We start from the raw sequence: 17,506 nt of genomic DNA, 5'->3' as shown, positions 1-17,506 counted from the left end.
ATCTTTAATATGTAACATTACTTCTATTTGTTGTGTATCTGCATATGTGTGTATGTTAAAGTATGCAATATGTGCTTTATCAAATATGCTGGCTTGGATATTGCAAATGACTTGCAAAATATAAATCAAAGTCTGTTTCAATTTAGCAAAGTGAATTATGCTGCTTTTTCTGAAATTGTTATGTTTTGAGAAAGTTGGAATCAAATATATATTTGATTTGATGTCTTATAAACTGTCCATTTTAAAACCACAGCAATAATTTAAAAGGTTTCAGCCTTATAAGTTATGGAATGTGGTTCACGCTGTAATCACTAATGGCCCGAAATGAGAACAATGGAGCCTTTACTCCTGCCACCTCGATGCCATGGAATTCAGCCCTTGTCCTTGAAGAAATGTAGTTAAAAGTGTTTGTTTTATCAGGCTTCGGTGTTACTTTAAAACTATGTAAAATGCATTTGCAGAATATGTGTCTCTTCAATCCTTAATTTAAAAGATACAGAGTAAAGCTCCCTCTACACTGTCCCCATCAAACACTCCCAGGACAGGTACAGCACGGGGTTAGATACAGAGTAAAGCTCCCTCTACACTGTCCCTCATCAAACACTCCCAGGACAGGCACAGCACGGGGTTAGATACAGAGTAAAGCTCCCTCTACACTGTCCCCATCAAACACTCCCAGAACAGGTACAGCACGGGGTTAGACACGGAGTAAAGCTCCCTCGACACTGTCCCCATCAAACACTCCCTGGACAGGTACAGCACGGGGTTAGATACAGAGTAAAGCTCCCTCTACACTGTCCCCATCAAACACTCCCAGGACAGGCACAGCACGGGGTTAGATACAGAGTAAATCCCAATTTTGTAAGTTTTTCTCACGCTGACGCTTCATGAATTTCGGTTCCATCATAAACACCACATCCGGACAGAACCTGTTGGGAGGACAAAGAAAAATTGAGGCTTCAACCCTCTCAGTAGCAGAGGGCGAGGGGGAGGGGGGTGGTCTCGGGGGGGAGGTCTCGGGGAGGGGGGAGGTCTCGGGGAGGGGGGTGGTCTCGGGGGGGGGGGTGACCAGCCCCCCCGCTCCCCCGAGACCACCCCCCTCCACCCGAGACCACCCCGAGACCCCCCACCCCCCGAGACCACCCCCCCGAGACCCCCCCCCACACCCCCGAGACCACCCCCCCCCCGAGAGCAGCCCCCTCCCCCTCGACAACACCCCCCCATCCCCCTCGAGACCACCCTCTCTCCCCTCCCCCCGAGACCACCCCCCTCCCCCCGAGACCACCCCCCTCCCCCCGGGACCACCCCCCCTCCGCCGCACCCCGAGACCACTCTCCCTCCACCTCGAGACCACACCCCCTCCCCCCGAGACCACCCCCCTCCCCTCACCCCCGAGACCACCCCCCTCCCCCCGAGATCACCCACCCTCCCCTCCCCCTCGAGACCACTCCCCTCCCCCCGAGATCACCCACCCTCCCCTCCCCCTCGAGACCACTCCCCTCCCCCCGAGATCACCCACCCTCCCCTCCCCCTCGAGACCACTCCCCCTCCCCCTCGAGACCACTCCCCCTCCCTCTCCCCCTGAGACCACTCCCCCTCCCCCCGAGACCACTCCCCCTCCCCTGAGACCACTCCCCCTCCCACTTGAGACCACTCCCCCTCCCCACGAGCCCACTCCCCCTCCCCCCGAGACCACTCCCCCTCCCCCTCCCCCCGAGACCACTCCCGCTCCCACTTGAGACCACTCCCCCTCCCCACGAGCTCACTCACGCTCCCCCCGAGACCACTCCCACTCGCCCCCCGAGACCACCCCCCTCCCCCCGAGACCACCCACCCTCCCCTCCCCCCCGAGACCACCCACCCTCCCCTCCCCCCCGAGACCACCCACCCTCCCCTCCCCCCCGAGACCACCCACCCTCCCCTCCCCCCCGAGACCACCCACCCTCCCCTCCCCCCCGAGACCACCCACCCTCCCCTCCCCCCCGAGACCACCCACCCACCCTCCCCTCCCCCCCGAGACCACCCACCCTCCCCTCCCCCCGAGACCACCCACCCTCCCCCACGAGACCACCCACCCTCCCCTCCCCCCCGAGACCACCCACCCTCCCCTCCCCCCCGAGACCACCCACCCTCCCCTCCCCCTCGAGACCACTCCCCCTCCCCCACGAGCCCACTCCCCCTCCCCCTCGAGACCACCCTCTCTCCCCTCCCCCCGAGACCACCCCCCTTCTTACGAGACAACCCCCCTCCCCCCAACCCCCCCCCTCTCACCCCCCCTCCCCCTCACCCCCCCCCCCTCACCCCCCCCTCTCTCACCCCCCCTCCCCCCCCCCCCCTCCCCCCCCCCCTCTCACCCCCCCCTCTCCCCCTCCCCCCCTCCCCCTCACCCCCTCCCCCCCTCCCCCTCACCCCACCCTCCCCTCCCTCCCCCTCCCCCCCCCTCCCCCCCCCTCCCCCCTCCCCCTCCTCCCCCCCTCCCCCTCCCCCCCCTCCCCCTCCCCCCCCCTCCCCCTCCCCCTCCCCCCCCCCTCCCCCTCCCCCCCCCCCCCTCCCCCCACCCCCCCTCCCCCTCCCTCCCCCCACCCCCCCTCCCCCTCCCTCCCCCCACCCCACCCCCCCTCCCCCTCCCTCCCCCCACCCCACCCCTCACCACGGCCACTTTCGGCCCCGGGGTCGCGGCGGAGCTAAAACGACAGAAACGGAGAAATGGAGAGAGAGAGCGAGACAACATGGCGGCGGGGGCGTGGCCTGGTCCGGAGGCGTGGCCGGGTGAGGGGGCGTGGCCTGATCAGGAGGCGTGGCCTGGTCCGGAGGCGTGGCCCGGTGAGGGGGCGCGGCCCGGTCAGGGGGCGGGGCTCCCGATGGAGCTGGATATTCAGATGACTCCTCTGGGTCCTAGCTCCCCCGGACGCTCCGAGCTGAATTCTGATTTGCACATCCTGTGCCCTTCCCCCACTCGCTCTGGTCTCTATTCTCAAAGACCTTTAGAAATTCCATTGAGAGAATATATTACCCTTACTCTGAAAGGTCACTGACCCGAAACATACAAATAGGAACAGAAGTGAACCATTCGGCCCCTTCAGCCTGCTGCACTATTCCACAAGATCGTGGTTATTCAGTTTGTGTTCGAGCTCGACTGTCCATCTACCCCCGATAACCTTTGATCTTCTTTCCTCATAAGAATCTATCTGCCTCCATCTTAAACATATTCAGTGACATCGCCTCCACCGCCTTCTGAGGCACAGAGTTCCAAAGTCTGACAACCCTGTAGCGCAACAATTACTCACTCAAGTCGAGAAGAGATGAAGTCAATCGAGGCTTTATCAGCAAGACTTGTTCCCCAGCAGCTCAGTTACAGAATGCGGCTGCTGGGAGAACTCGGGCTCTTATACTCCGCCTTCTGGGCGGAGCCAGCAGGCGGCAGATCCAACCAGGACCCGGGACCTGTCAGCCAATAGCCTCTCGGCTACACAGGTACCGTACTACCCCTAATACATACCACCACATTCACCCCTTGTTAAGAAAGAACCTGGCGGGGTGGTGGTTCGCATGGTGGTAGAGGTTTACAAGGCTGGTCCTGGAACTAATTTCGTACAGTGGCTATGCATTTAGCCCAACAGTTAACTATGTACAAGTTCTGTCAGGATTATTTACTGTTTTTTTTGTCACGCGGATTCCGCAAGTCGAGCGGGCGCCCTGGTCGTCCTCGTCGATCGCCTCAGCCCCGGTGGTGGTGCAGGTGCTGGCTCGGGCACTGTCGTCTCTGGGAGCGTTGCGCTGTTCGTCCCTGTTTCTTTACTCCTGGGCGGGCACGGGAGGAGGACCGATCCACCCGGGAAGGGAGCGGTCGTGGGGTGCGCCGGTGGCAGGGAGGGGGTGATCGGTGTTGGGAGTGTGTGTGTGTTTCCGGCGGGCGCCAGGTCCCGCAGGGAGACCGTGTCCTGTCGGCCATCGGGGTACACCACGCAGGCGTACTGAGGGTTTGCGTGGAGAAGGTGAACCCTCTCGACCAACGGGTCCGATTTGTGCGCCCGCACATGCTTTCGGAGCAAGATGGGTCCTGGGGCCGCCAGCCAGGTCGGCAGCGACGTTCCGGAGGAGGACTTCCTAGGGAAGACAAGGATGCGCTCGTCAGGCGTTTGGTTAGTGGTGGTACACAGCAGCGACCGGATGGAGTGGAGAGCATCCGGGAGGACCTCCTGCCACCGGGAAACTGGGAGATTTCTGGACCGTAGGGCCAGTAGGACGGTCTTCCAGGCCGTACCGTTCTCCCTTTCTACCTGACCGTTCCCCCGAGGGTTGTAACTGGTCGTCCTGCTCGAGGCAATGCCCTTGCTGAGCAGGAACTGACGCAGTCCGTCGCTCATGAAGGAGGACCCCCTGTCGCTATAGATGTACGCGGGGAAACCGAACAGTGTGAATATGGTGCCAAGGGCTTAAATGACTGTGTTCGTGACGCCAAATGGGACCCTTAAAAAATGGTAGAGCCGCCCATCTGCCTCGAAGGCTGTGTACTTCCGGTCACTCGGGCAGATGGGGAGCTGGTGGTAGGCGGACTTGAGGTCCACGGTGGAAAAGACCTTATACTGAGCAATCCGATTGACCATGTCGGATATGCGGGGGAGAGGGTACGCATCTAGCTGCGTGTACCTATTGATGGTCTGACTATAGTCTACGACCATCCTCTGCATCTCCCCGGTCTTCACAACTACCACCTGGGCTCTCCAGGGACTATTGCTGGCCTGGATTATGCCTTCCTTCAGCAGCCGCTGGACTTCAGACTGGATAAACGTCCGATCCTGGGCGCTGTACCGTCTGCTCCTAGTGGCGACGGGTTTGCAATCTGGGGTGAGGTTTGCAAACAAGGAAGGCGGTTCAACCTTGAGGGTTGCGAGGCTGCAGATAGTGAGTGGGGGTATTGGGCCGCCGAATTGGAATGAAAGGCTCTGGAGGTTACACTGGAAATCTAACCCCAAGAGGGTGGGAGCGCAGAGTTGGGAAAGGACATAAAGCCTATAATTCTTAAACTCCTCCCTTGCACCGTTAGGTTCGCGATGCAGAACCCTTTGATCTCTACGGAATGGGATCCCGCTGCCAGGAAAATCTTTTGGGTGCTCGGACAAATGGAAAGAAAACAGCGTCTTACCGTATCCGGGTGGACAAAACTTTCCGTGCTCCCAGAATCGATCAGGCATGGCGTCTCGTACCCGTTGACCAACACCGTTGTTGTTGCCATTATGAGCGTCCGGGGCCGCGATTGGTCCAGGGTCATCGAAGCCAGTCGTGGTAGTTGCATCGCGGCGTTTTCTTCAGACCCCGTGGAGCCGTCTATGCTGGGGTCCTTGGCTATCAGCCAAGATGGCGGCGTCCATGGATCACACGCGGTCGGGGGTGGACAAAATGGCCGCCCCCATGAATCGCACATGGCCGGGGGGGGGTCACAAGATGGCGGCGCCCATCCTCCCCACGTGGTGTCCGGGACCCAAAATGGCGGCGCCCGCGGGCCGCACATGGATCGTTGGGGGGGTTGAGTCTGCTGTCCCCGTTCTCCCCCGGAGATTGCGGCGACCCCCCGGGACTGGCACACCGCTGCGTAATGCCCCTTTTTGCCGCAGCTCTTACAAATAGCTGAGCGGGCCGGGCAGCACTGCCGGGGGTGTTTCGCCTGCCCGCAAAAATAGCAGCGGGGCCCACCGGGATGGTCTGGTGCTTTAGCCGCGCAGGCTTGCGGGGGTGTGGGGGGTGCCGGGGAGTCGGTCGCAACGGGGGTCCACGGAGCCCAAGGGGCTGCCGCGCGGTTGGGGCCATAGGCGCGGGCATTTTGTGAGGCCACCTCGAGGGAGGCCGCAAGGGCCCGTGCCTCTGTGAGTCCTAACGAGTCTCTCTCTAACAGTCTTTGGCGAATTTGAGAAGAAGTCATACCTGCCACAAAAGCATCCCTGATTAGGAGCTCCGTGTGCTTGTTTGCGCTCACCGACGGGCAGTTGCAGTTCCTTCCCAAAATCAACAGTGTGCTGTAGAACTCGTCGAGCGATTCTCCGGGGGTTTGCCGTCTCGTCGCGAGTTGGTGGCGTGCGTAGACCAGGTTTATGGGCCGAATGTAGATTCCAGCATGGTGAGCACCGTCGGGAAATCCTCCGCGTCTTCGATGAGCGTGTAGATCTCCGGGCTCACCCTGGAATGCAGGACCTGCATTTTCTGATCTTCCGTGGTCCAGCCGGGGGCCGTTCGGAGGTAACCTTCAAAGCATGCTAGCCAGTGTTTAAACACGGCCGCCGAGTTTGCTGCATGGGGGCTGATTCGCAGACACTCCGGGGTGATCCGGAGCTCCATAGTCTTTTTAAGCTTGCTTAATAAATTGTCGCGCAACAATTACTCACTCAAGTCGAGAAGTGATGAAGTCAATCGAGGCTTTATTCAGCAAGACTTGTTCCCCAGCAACTCAGTTACAGAATGCGGCTGCTGGGAGAACTCAAGCTCTTATACTCCGCCTTCTGGGCGGAGCCAGCAGGCGGCAGATCAAACCAGGACCCGGGACCTGTCAGCCAATAGCCTCTCGGCTTCACAGGTACCGTACTACCCCTAATACATACCACCACAAACCCTCAGAAAAGATTCTCCTCATCTCTGTCCTAAAAGGGATTAATTTTAAAACTGTGACCCCTAGTTCTGGACTCAGCCACAAGAGGAAACATCCTTTCCACCTCCACCTTGTCCAGGGTCTGATATCCTTCAATCAATCCACCCTCACTCTTCTAAACTCCAGTGGAAACAGCCCCGGTCTGTCCAAGCTTTCCTCATTAGACAACCCACTCATTCCTGGTATCAATCGAAGAACCTCTGCACCGTCTCCAAGGCATTTTCATCCTTCCTTAAATAAAGTGACCAAAACTGCACACCGTATTCAGCATGTGGTCTCATCACTGCCCAGTATAACACAGTATTCGACAGAGGGTCTCATCACTGCCCAGTATAACACAGTATTCGACAGAGGGTCTCATCACTGCCCAGTATAACACAGTATTCGACAGAGGGTCTCATCACTGCCCAGTATAACACAGTATTCGACAGACGGTCTCATCACTGCCCAGTATAACACAGTATTCGACAGAGGGTCTCATCACTGCCCAGTATAACACAGTATTCGACAGACGGTCTCATCACTGCCCAGTATAACACAGTATTCGACAGAGGGTCTCATCACTGCCCAGTATAACACAGTATTCGACAGAGGGTCTCATCACTGCCCAGTATAACACAGTATTCAGCATGTGGTCTCATCACTGCCCAGTATAACACAGTATTCGACAGAGGGTCTCATCACTGCCCAGTATAACACAGTATTCGACAGAGGGTCTCATCACTGCCCAGTATAACACAGTATTCGACAGAGGGTCTCATCACTGCCCAGTATAACACAGTATTCGACAGAGGGTCGCATCACTGCCCAGTATAACACAGTATTCGACAGAGGGTCTCATCACTGCCCAGTATAACACAGTACTCGACAGAGGGTCTCATCACTGCCCAGTATAACACAGTATTCGACAGAGGGTCTCATCACTGCCCAGTATAACACAGTATTCGACAGAGGGTCTCATCACTGCCCAGTATAACACAGTATTCAGCATGTGGTCTCATCACTGCCCAGTATAACACAGTATTCGACAGAGGGTCTCATCACTGCCCAGTATAACACAGTATTCAGCATGTGGTCTCATCACTGGCCTGTATAACTGAAAAATAATACCCTTACTGTTACGTTCAATTCCTCTCATAATACAGTACGAAGTCTCACAACACCAGGTTAAAGTCCAACAGGTTTGTTTTAAACACTAGCTTTTGGAGCACTTCACCTGAGGAAGGAGCAGTGCTCTGAAAGCTAGTGTTTGAAACAAACCTGTTGGACTTTAACCTGGTGTTGTAAGACTTCGTACTGTGCTCACCCCAGTCCAACGCCGGCATCTCCACATCATGGCTCTCATAATACAGACGAACAGCATTTGATTTATTTGATTTATTATTGTCACGTATCAGTATACAGTGAAAAGTATTGTTTCTTGCATGCTGTACAAACAATGCATACCGTACATCGGGAAGGAAGGAGAGACTGCAGAATATAATGTTACAGTTATAGCAAGGTGTTGAGAAAAGATCAACTTAATACGAGGTAGGTCCATTCAAAAGTCTGATGGCGGTAGGGAAGAAGCTGTTCTTGAGTCAGTTGGTACGTGACCTCAAACTTTGGTATCTTTTTCCTGACGGAAGAAGGTGGAAGAGAGTATGTCCGGGGTGCGTGGGGTCCTTAGTTATGCTGGCTGCCTTTCCGAGGCAGCGGGAATTGTAGACAGTGTCATACTTTCCCACATGATATTCTATCTGCCACAGTTTTTCCCACTCACTCAGCATTTCTATATCCATCTGCAAACCCTGCCGATTGCTACGACATTCAGGGCTAGTGCACAGTCAATTCCAGCCCCACTTGACACAGAGTAACAGCACAATTGAATAAACCAATATTCTTCAAAAAATACGCGAGGTCGTTGGCCCTTGGCTGCTCAATAATTACGGTCACCAGGTTTGTAGGTTTAAAAACAATTACTGTTTATTTATAACAAGAACTATAATGAAATATGCAGCAAATACAACCGGTTAACTATTATCCCGTTATTAATTCCCACTTTAACTTGCCCCCCCCTCCCCACCTTCTACACACACAAGACAAACAAACAAACAGAGGGGTAAAAAAGTGAGAAAGAGTTTTTGTTTCAGGCGGATCTTTCCAGGATCCCGCCGTTCTTCAAACCTCGATTTCAGTTTGAGGTTTTTAGTGCAGCTTCATTCAGGCCTCCACTAGTATTATAAATATAACACTCTCAGCCCTTCCAGAGAGGGAGAAACAATATCAGGTCCTTGTCTTTGTGCCCAGGAGTCAAATTGAAACCCCATGGGACTCTGCAAGGAGGCAGGAGGGGACATGAGAAGTCTTTGGCAGGTAGGATCAAGGATAAGAACATAAGAACTAGGAGCAGGAGTAGGCCACCTGGCCCCTCGAGCCTGCTCCGCCATTCAATGAGATCATGGCTGATCTTTTGTGGACTCAGCTCCACTTTCCGGCCCGAACACCATAAACCTTAATCCCTTTATTCTTCAAAAAACTATCTATCTTTATCTTAAAAACATTTAATGAAGGAGCCTCTACTGCTTCACTGGGCAAGAAATTCCAGAGATTCACAACCCTTTGGGTGAAGAAGTTTCTCCTAAACTTGGTCCTAAATCTACTTCCCCTTATTTTGAGGCTATGCCCCCTAGTTCTGCTTTCACCCGCCAGTGGAAACAACCTGCCCGCATCTATCCTATCTATTCCCTTCATAATCTTATATGTTTCTATAAGATCCCCCCTCATCCTTCTAAATTCCAACGAGTACAGTCCCAGTCTACTCAACCTCTCCTCGTAACCCAACCCCTTCAGCTCTGGGATTAACGTAGTGAATCTCCTCTGCACACCCTCCAGTGCCAGTACGTCCTTTCTCAAGTAAGGAGACCAAAACTGAACACAATTCTCCAGGTGTGGCCTCACTAACACCTTATACAATTGCAGCAGAACCTCCCTAGTCTTAAACTCCATCCCTCTAGCAATGAAGGACAAAATTCCATTTGCCTTCTTGATCACCTGTTGCACCTGTAAACCAACTTTATGCGACTCATGCACTAGCACACCCAGGTCTCTCTGCACAGCAGCATGTTTTAATATTTTATCATTTAAATAATAATCCCTTTTGCTGTTATTCCTACCAAAATGGATAACCTCACATTTGTCAACATTGTATTCCATCTGCCAGACCCTAGCCCATTCACTTAGCCTATCCAAATCCCTCTGCAGACTTCCAGTATCCTCTGCACTTTTTGCTGAACCACTTATCTTAGTGCCGTCTGCAAACTTGGACACATTGCCCTTGGTCCCCAACTCCAAATCATCTATGTAAATTGTGAACAGTTGTGGGCCCAACACTGATCCCTGAGGGACACCACTAGCTACTGATTGCCAACCAGAGAAACACCCATTAATCCCCACTCTTTACTTTCTATTAATTAACCAATCCTCTATCCATGCTACTACTTTCCCCTTAATGCCATGCATCTTTATCTTATGCAACAACCTTTTGTGTGGCACCTTGTCAAAGGCTTTCTGGAAATCCAGACATACCACATCCATTGGCTCCCCGTTATCTACCGCACTGTTAATGTCCTCAAAGAATTCCACTAAATTAGTTAGGCATGACCTGCCCTTTATGAACCCATGTTGCGTCTGCCCAATGGGACAATTTCCATCCAGGTGCCTCGCTATTTCTTCCTTGATGATAGATTCCAGCATCTTCCCTACAACCGAAGTGAAGCTCACTGGCCTATAATTACCCGCTTTCTGCCTACCTCCTTTTTTAAACAGTGGTGTCACGTTTGCTAATTTCCAATCCGCTGGGACCACCCCAGAGTCTAGTGAATTTTGGTAAATTATCACTAGTGCATTTGCAATTTCCCTAGCCATCTCTTTTAGCACTCTGGGATGCATTCCATCAGGGCCAGGAGACTTGTCTACCTTTAGCCCCATTAGCTTGCCCATCACTACCTCCTTGGTGATAACAATCCTCTCAAGGTCCTCACCTGTCATAGAACATAGAACGATACAGCGCAGTACAGGCCCTTCGGCCCACGATGTTGCACCGCAACAAAAGCCATCTAACCTACACTATGCCATTGTCATCCATATGCTTATCCAATAAACTTTTAAATGCCCTCAATGTTGGCGAGTTCACTACTGTAGCAGGTAGGGCATTCCACGGCCTCACTACTCTTTGTGTAAAGAACCTACCTCTGACCTCTGTCCTATATCTATTACCCCTCAGTTTAAAGCTATGTCCCCTCGTGCCAGCCATTTCCATCCGCGGGAGAAGGCTCTCACTGTCCACCCTATCTAACCCCCTGATCATTTTGTATGCCTCTATTAAGTCTCCTCTTAACCTTCTTCTCTCCAACGAAAACAACCTCAAGTCCATAAGCCTTTCCTCATAAGATTTTCCCTCCATACCAGGCAACATCCTGGTAAATCTCCTCTGCACCCGCTCCAAAGCCTCCACGTCCTTTCTATAATGCGGTGACCAGAACTGTACGCAATACTCCAAATGCGGCCGTACCAGAGTTTTGTACAGCTGCAACATGACCTCCTGACTCCGGAACTCAATCCCTCTACCAATAAAGGCCAACACTCCATAGGCCTTCTTCACAACCCTATCAACCTGGGTGGCAACTTTCAGGGATTTATGTACATGGACACCTAGATCCCTCTGCTCATCTACACTTCCAAGAACTTTACCATTAGCCAAATATTCCGCATTCCTGTTATTCCTTCCAAAGTGAATCACCTCACACTTCTCTACATTAAACTCCATTTGCCACCTCTCAGCCCAGCTCTGCAGCTTATCGATGTCCCTCTGTAACCTGCTACATCCTTCCACATTGTCGACAACACCACCGACTTTAGTGTCGTCTGCAAATTTACTCACCCACCCTTCTGCGCCCTCCTCTAGGTCATTGATAAAAATGACAAACAGCAACGGCCCCAGAACAGATCCTTGTGGTACGCCACTTGTAACTGAACTCCATTCTGAACATTTCCCATCAACCACCACCCTCTGTCTTCTTTCAGCTAGCCAATTTCTGATCCACATCTCTAAATCACCCTCAATCCCCAGCCTCCGTATTTTCTGCAATAGCCTACCGTGGGGAACCTTATCAAACGCTTTACTGAAATCCATATACACCACATCAACTGCTCTACCCTCGTCTACCTGTTCAGTCACCTTCCCAAAGAACTCGACAAGGTTTGTGAGGCATGACCTACCCTTCACAAAGCCATGCTGACTATCCCTGATCATATTATTCCTATCTAGATGATTATAAATATTGTCTCTTATAATCCCCTCCAAGACTTTACCCACTACGGACGTGAGGCTCACCGTTCTATAGTTGCCGGGGTTGTCTCTGCTCCCCTTTTTGAACAAAGGGACCACATTTGCTATCCTCCAGTCCTCTGGCACTATTCCTGTAGCCAATGATGACATAAAAATCAAAGCCAAAGGTCCAGCAATCTCTTCCCTGGCCTCCCAGAGAATCCTAGGATAAATCCCATCAGGCCCCGGGGACTTATCTATTTTCAGCCTGTCCAGAATTGCCAACACCTCTTCCCTACGTACCTCAATGCCATCTATTCTAATAGCCTGGGACTCAGTATTCTCCTCCACAACATTATCTTTTTCCTGAGTGAATACTGACGAAAAATATTCATTTAGTATCTCGCCTATCTCTTCAGACTCCACACACAACTTCCCATCCCTGTCCTTGACTGGTCCTACTCTTACCCTAGTCATTCGCTTATTCCTGACATACCTATAGAAAGCTTTTGTGTTTTCCTTGATCCTACCTGCCAAATACTTCTCATGTCCCCTCCTTGCTCGTCTTAGCTCTCTCTTTAGATCCTTCCTCGCTACCTTGTAACTATCCATCGCCCCAACTGAAACTTCACACCTCATCTTCACAGAGGCCTCCTTCTTCCTCTTAACAAGAGATTCCACTTCTTTGGTAAACCACGGTTCCCTCGCTCTACGCCTTCCTCCCTGCCTGACCGGTACGTACTTATCAAGAACACGCAATAGCTGATCCTTGAACAAGCTCCACTTATCTAGTGTGCCCAACACTTGCAGCCTACTTCTCCAACCTATCCCCCCCAAGTCACGTCTAATGGCATCATAATTGCCCTTCCCCTAGCTATAACTCTTGCCCTGCGGTGTATACTTATCCCTTTCCATCATTAACGTAAACGTCACCGAATTGTGGTCACTGTCCCCAAAGTGCTCTTCTACCTCCAAATCCAACACCTGGCCTGGTTCATTACCCAAAACCAAATCCAACGTGGCCTCGCCTCTTGTTGGCCTGTCAACATATTGTGTCAGGAAACCCTCCTGCACACACTGTACAAAAAACGACCCATCTAATGTACTCGAACTATATCTTTTCCAGTCAATATTTGGAAAGTTAAAGTCTCCCATAATAACTACCCTGTTACTTTCGCTCTTATCCAGGATCATCCTCGCCATCCTTTCTTCTACATCCCTAGAACTATTTGGAGGTCTATAGAAAACTCCCAACAGGGTGACCTCTCCTTTCCTGTTTCTAACCTCAGCCCATACTACCTCGGAAGATGAGTCCCCATCTAGCATCCTCTCCGCCACCGTAATACTGCTCTTGACTAGCAGCGCCACACCTCCCCCTCTTTTGCCTCCTTCTCTGAGCTTACTAAAACACGTAAACCCTGGAACCTGCAACATCCATTCCTGTCCCTGCTCTATCCATGTCTCCGAAATGGCCACAACATCGAAGTCCCAGGTACCAACCCATGCTGCCAGTTCCCCTACCTTATTTCGTATACTCCTGGCATTGAAGTAGACACACTTCAAACCACCTACCTGAACACTGTCCCCCTCCTGCGACGTCAAATCTGTGCTCCTGACCTCTATACTCTCATTCTCCCGTACCCTAAAACTACAATACAGGTTCCCATGCCCCTGCTGCATTAGTTTAAACCCCCCCAAAGAGCACTAACAAATCTCCCCCCCAGGAAATTTGTGCCCCTCAGGATCAGATGTAGACCATCCTGTCTGTAGAGGTCCCACCTTCCCCAGAAAGAGCCCCAGTTATCCAGAAATCTGATCACTCCCGCCTGCACCATCCCTGTAGCCACGTGTTTACTTGCTCTCTCTCCCTATTCCTCATCTCATTATCACGTGGCACGGGAAACAACCCAGAGATAACAACTCTGTTTGTTCTAGTTCTGAGCTTCCATCCTAGCTCCCTGAAAGCCTGCCTGACATCCTTGTCCCCTTTCCTACCTATGTCGTTAGTGCCAATGTGGACCACGACTTGGGGCTGCTCCCCCTCCCCCTTAAGGACCCGGAAAACATAGCCTCATTTCCATCAGTCACTGGCATGTTATTTGTGTCTTCCAACAAAGAACAAAGAACAAAGAAATGTACAGCACAGGAACAGGCCCTTCGGCCCTCCAAGCCCGTGCCGACCATGCTGCCCGACTAAACTACAATCGTCTACACTTCCTGGGTCCGTATCCTTCTATTCCCATCCTATTCATATATTTGTCAAGATGCCCCTTAAATGTCCCTATCGTCCCTGCTTCCACTACCTCCTCCGGTAGCGAGTTCCAGGCACCCACTACCCTCTGCGTAAAAAGACCACTGTGAAGACCGACCCAAAAAACCTGTTCAGTTCCTCAGCCATTTCCTCATCTCCCATTATTAAATCTCCCTTCTCATCCTCTAAAGGACCAATATTTACCTTAGCCACTCTTTTTTGTTTTATGTATTTGTAGAAACTTTTACTATCTGTTTTTATATTCTGAGCAAGTTTACTCTCATATTCTATCTTACTCTTCTTTATAGCTTTTTTAGTAGCTTTCTGTTGCCCCCTAAAGATTTTCCAGTCCTCTAGTCTCCCACTGATCTTTGCTACTTTGTATGTTTTTTCCTTCAATATGATACTCTCCCTTATTTCCTTAGGTATCCACGGTCGATTTTCCCTCTTTTTACCGTCCTTCCTTTTTGTTGGTATAAACCTTTGCTGAGCACTGTGAAAAATCACTTGGAAGGTTCTCCACTGTTCCTCAACTGTTTCACTATAAAGTCTTTGCTCCCAGTCTACCTTAGCTAGTTCTTCTCTCATCCCATTGTAATCTCCTTTGTTTAAGCACAAAACACTAGTGCTTGATTTTACCTTCTCACCCTCCACCTGTATTTTAAATTCCACCATATTGTGATCGCTCCTTCCGAGAGGATCCCTAACTATGAGATCCTGAATCAATCCTGTCTCATTACACAGGACCAGACCTAGGACCGCTTGTTCCCTCGTAGGTTCCATTACATACTGTTCTAGGAAACTATTGCGGACACATTCTATAAACTCCTCCTCAAGGCTGCCTTGACCGACCTGGTTAAACCAATCAACATGTAGATTAAAATCCCCCATGATAACTGCTGTACCATTTCTACATGCATCTGTTATTTCTTTGTTTATTGCCTGCCCCACCATAATGTTACTATTTGGTGGCCTATAGATTACTCCTATCAGTGACTTTTTCGCCTTACTTTTCCTGATTTCCACCCAAATGGATTCAACCTTATCCTCCATAGCACCGATGTCATCCCTTACTGTTGCCCGGGTATCATCCTTAAATAACAGAGCTACACCACCTCCCTTACCATCCACTCTGTCCTTCCGAAAAGTTTGATACCCTCGGATATTTAACTCCCAGTTGTGACCATCCTTTAACCATGTTTCAGTAATGGCCACTAAATCATAGTCATTCACGATGATTTGTGCCATCAACTCATTTACCTTATTCCGAATACTACGAGCATTCAGGTAAAGTACACTTATGTTGGCTTTTTTACCTCTGTTCTGAATCTTAACACCTCGATCAGTAACCTCTCCTAAGTTATATTGCCTCTTAACCTTTCTCCTAATTTTCCTTGTCGTTGACCCCATATCTTCATGTAACAACCTGCCGCGCCGCTTACTATTAATGTTTTCACTGGGATAACCCTAAAGCTTTCTATAGATATGTCAGGAATAAAAGAATGACTAGGGTAAGAGTAGGGCCAGTCAAGGACAGTAGTGGGAAGTTGTGCGTGGAGTCCGAGGAGATAAGAGAGGGGCAAAATGAATATTTTTTGTCAGTATTCACACAGGAAAAGGACAATGTTGTCGTGGAGAATACTGAGATTTAGGCTACTAGACGAGAAGGGCTTGAGGTTCATAAGAAGGAGGTGTTAGCAATTCTGGAAAGTGTGCAAATAGATAAGTCCCCTGGGCCGGGTGGGATTTATCCTAGGATTCTCTGGGAAGCTAGGGAGGAGATTGCTGGGCCTTTGGCTTTGATTTTTATGTCGTCATTGTCTACAGGAATAGTGCCAGAAGACTGGAGGATAGCAAATGTTGTCCCCTTGTTCAAGAAGGGGAGTAGAGACAACCCCGGTAACTATAGTCCAGTGAGCCTTACTTCTGTTGTGGGAAAAATCTTGGAAAGGTTTACAAGAGATAGGATGTATAATCATCTGGAAAGGAATAATTTGATTAGAGATAGTCAACACGGTTTTGTGAAAGGTAGGTCGTGCCTCACAAACCTTATTGAGTTCTTTGAGAAGGTGACCAAACAGGTAGACGAGGGTAGAGCAGTTGATGTGGTGTATATGGATTTCAGTAAAGCGTTTGATAAGGTTCCCCACGGTAGGCTACTGCAGAAAATACAGAGGCTGGGGATTCAGGGTGATTTAGCAGTTTGGATCAGAAATTGGCTAGCTGTAAGAAGACAGAGGGTGGTGGTTGATGGGAAATGTTCAGACTGGAGTCCAGTTACTAGTGGTGTACCACAAGGATCTGTTTTGGGGCCACTGTTGTTTGTCATTTTTATAAATGACCTGGAAGAGGGCGTAGAAGGATGGGTGAGTAAATTTGCGATGACACTAAAGTCGGTGGAGTTGTGGACAGTGCGGAAGGATGTTGCAGGTTACAGAGGGGCATAGATAAGCTGCAGAGCTGGGCTGAGAGGTGGCAAATGGAGTTTAATGCAGAAAAGTGTGAGGAGATTCATTTTGGAAGGAGTAACAGGAATACAGAGTACTGGGCTAATGGTAAGATCTTGGTAGTGTGGATGAGCAGAGAGATCTCGGTGTCAATGTACATAGATCCCTGAAAGTTGCCACCCAGGCTGATAGGGTTGTTAAGAAGGCGTACAGTGTGTTAGCGTTTCTTGGTAGAGGGATCGAGTTTCGGAGCCATGAGGTCATGTTGCAGCTGTACAAAACTCTGGTGCGGTCGCATTTGGAGTATTGCGTGCAGTTCTGGTCGCCGCATTATAGGAAGGATGTGAAAGCATTGGAAAGGGTGCAGAGGAGATTTACCAGGATGTTGCCTTGTATGGAGGGAAGATCTTATGAGGAAAGGCTGAGGGGCTTAAGGCTGTTTTCATTAGAGAGAAGAAGGTTAAGAGGTGACTTAATCGAGGCATACAAGATGATCAGAGGATTGGATAGGGTGGACAGTGAGAGCCTTTTTCCTCAGATGGTGATGTCTAGCACGAGGGGACATATCTTTAAATTGAGGGGTAATAGATATAAGACAGATGTCAGAGGTAGGTTCTTTACTCAGAGAGTAGTAAGGGTGTGGAATGCCCTGCCTGCAACAGTAGTGAACTCGCCAACACTAAGGACATTCAAATGGTCATTGGATAGACATATGGATAATAAGGTGTAGATGGGCTTTAGAGTGGTTTCACAGGTCGGCGCAACATCGAGGGCCGAAGGGCCTGTACTGCGCTGTAATGTTCTATGTTCTAAATAATTCCACTGGGACAGGTTCTAATCACCGCCTGTTACTGGGCAGA

The 17,506-nt window shown here is 50.9% G+C and overlaps 2 protein-coding genes across 2 annotated transcripts in view; one reads left to right on the top strand and one right to left on the bottom strand.

Annotated features, from left to right (window-relative positions):
- Positions 1 to 2,771, bottom strand: part of LOC140427618 (glutamine amidotransferase-like class 1 domain-containing protein 3, mitochondrial) — a 58,650-nt gene extending 55,879 nt beyond the window's left edge. The window contains exons 1-2 of the mRNA XM_072513030.1: positions 2,651 to 2,771; positions 877 to 929 (exon numbers count right to left, since the gene is read on the bottom strand). Coding sequence (XP_072369131.1) covers positions 877 to 929; positions 2,651 to 2,731 — 134 coding nt within the window. The 5' untranslated portion in view covers positions 2,732 to 2,771. The remainder of the gene's footprint in view (positions 1 to 876; positions 930 to 2,650) is intronic.
- The window catches only part of LOC140427619 (ribosomal RNA processing protein 1 homolog B-like), a 944,136-nt gene that overhangs the window by 92,806 nt on the left and 833,824 nt on the right, over positions 1 to 17,506 (top strand). The gene's annotated exons all lie outside the window — the stretch shown is intronic.

This window comes from Scyliorhinus torazame, chromosome 8 (assembly GCF_047496885.1).
Source record: "Scyliorhinus torazame isolate Kashiwa2021f chromosome 8, sScyTor2.1, whole genome shotgun sequence".
In the NCBI taxonomy this organism is placed as follows: Eukaryota; Metazoa; Chordata; class Chondrichthyes; order Carcharhiniformes; family Scyliorhinidae; genus Scyliorhinus; species Scyliorhinus torazame.
Note: the sequence above shows the minus strand (reverse complement) of the source record. Positions and strands in the feature narration are given on the sequence as shown.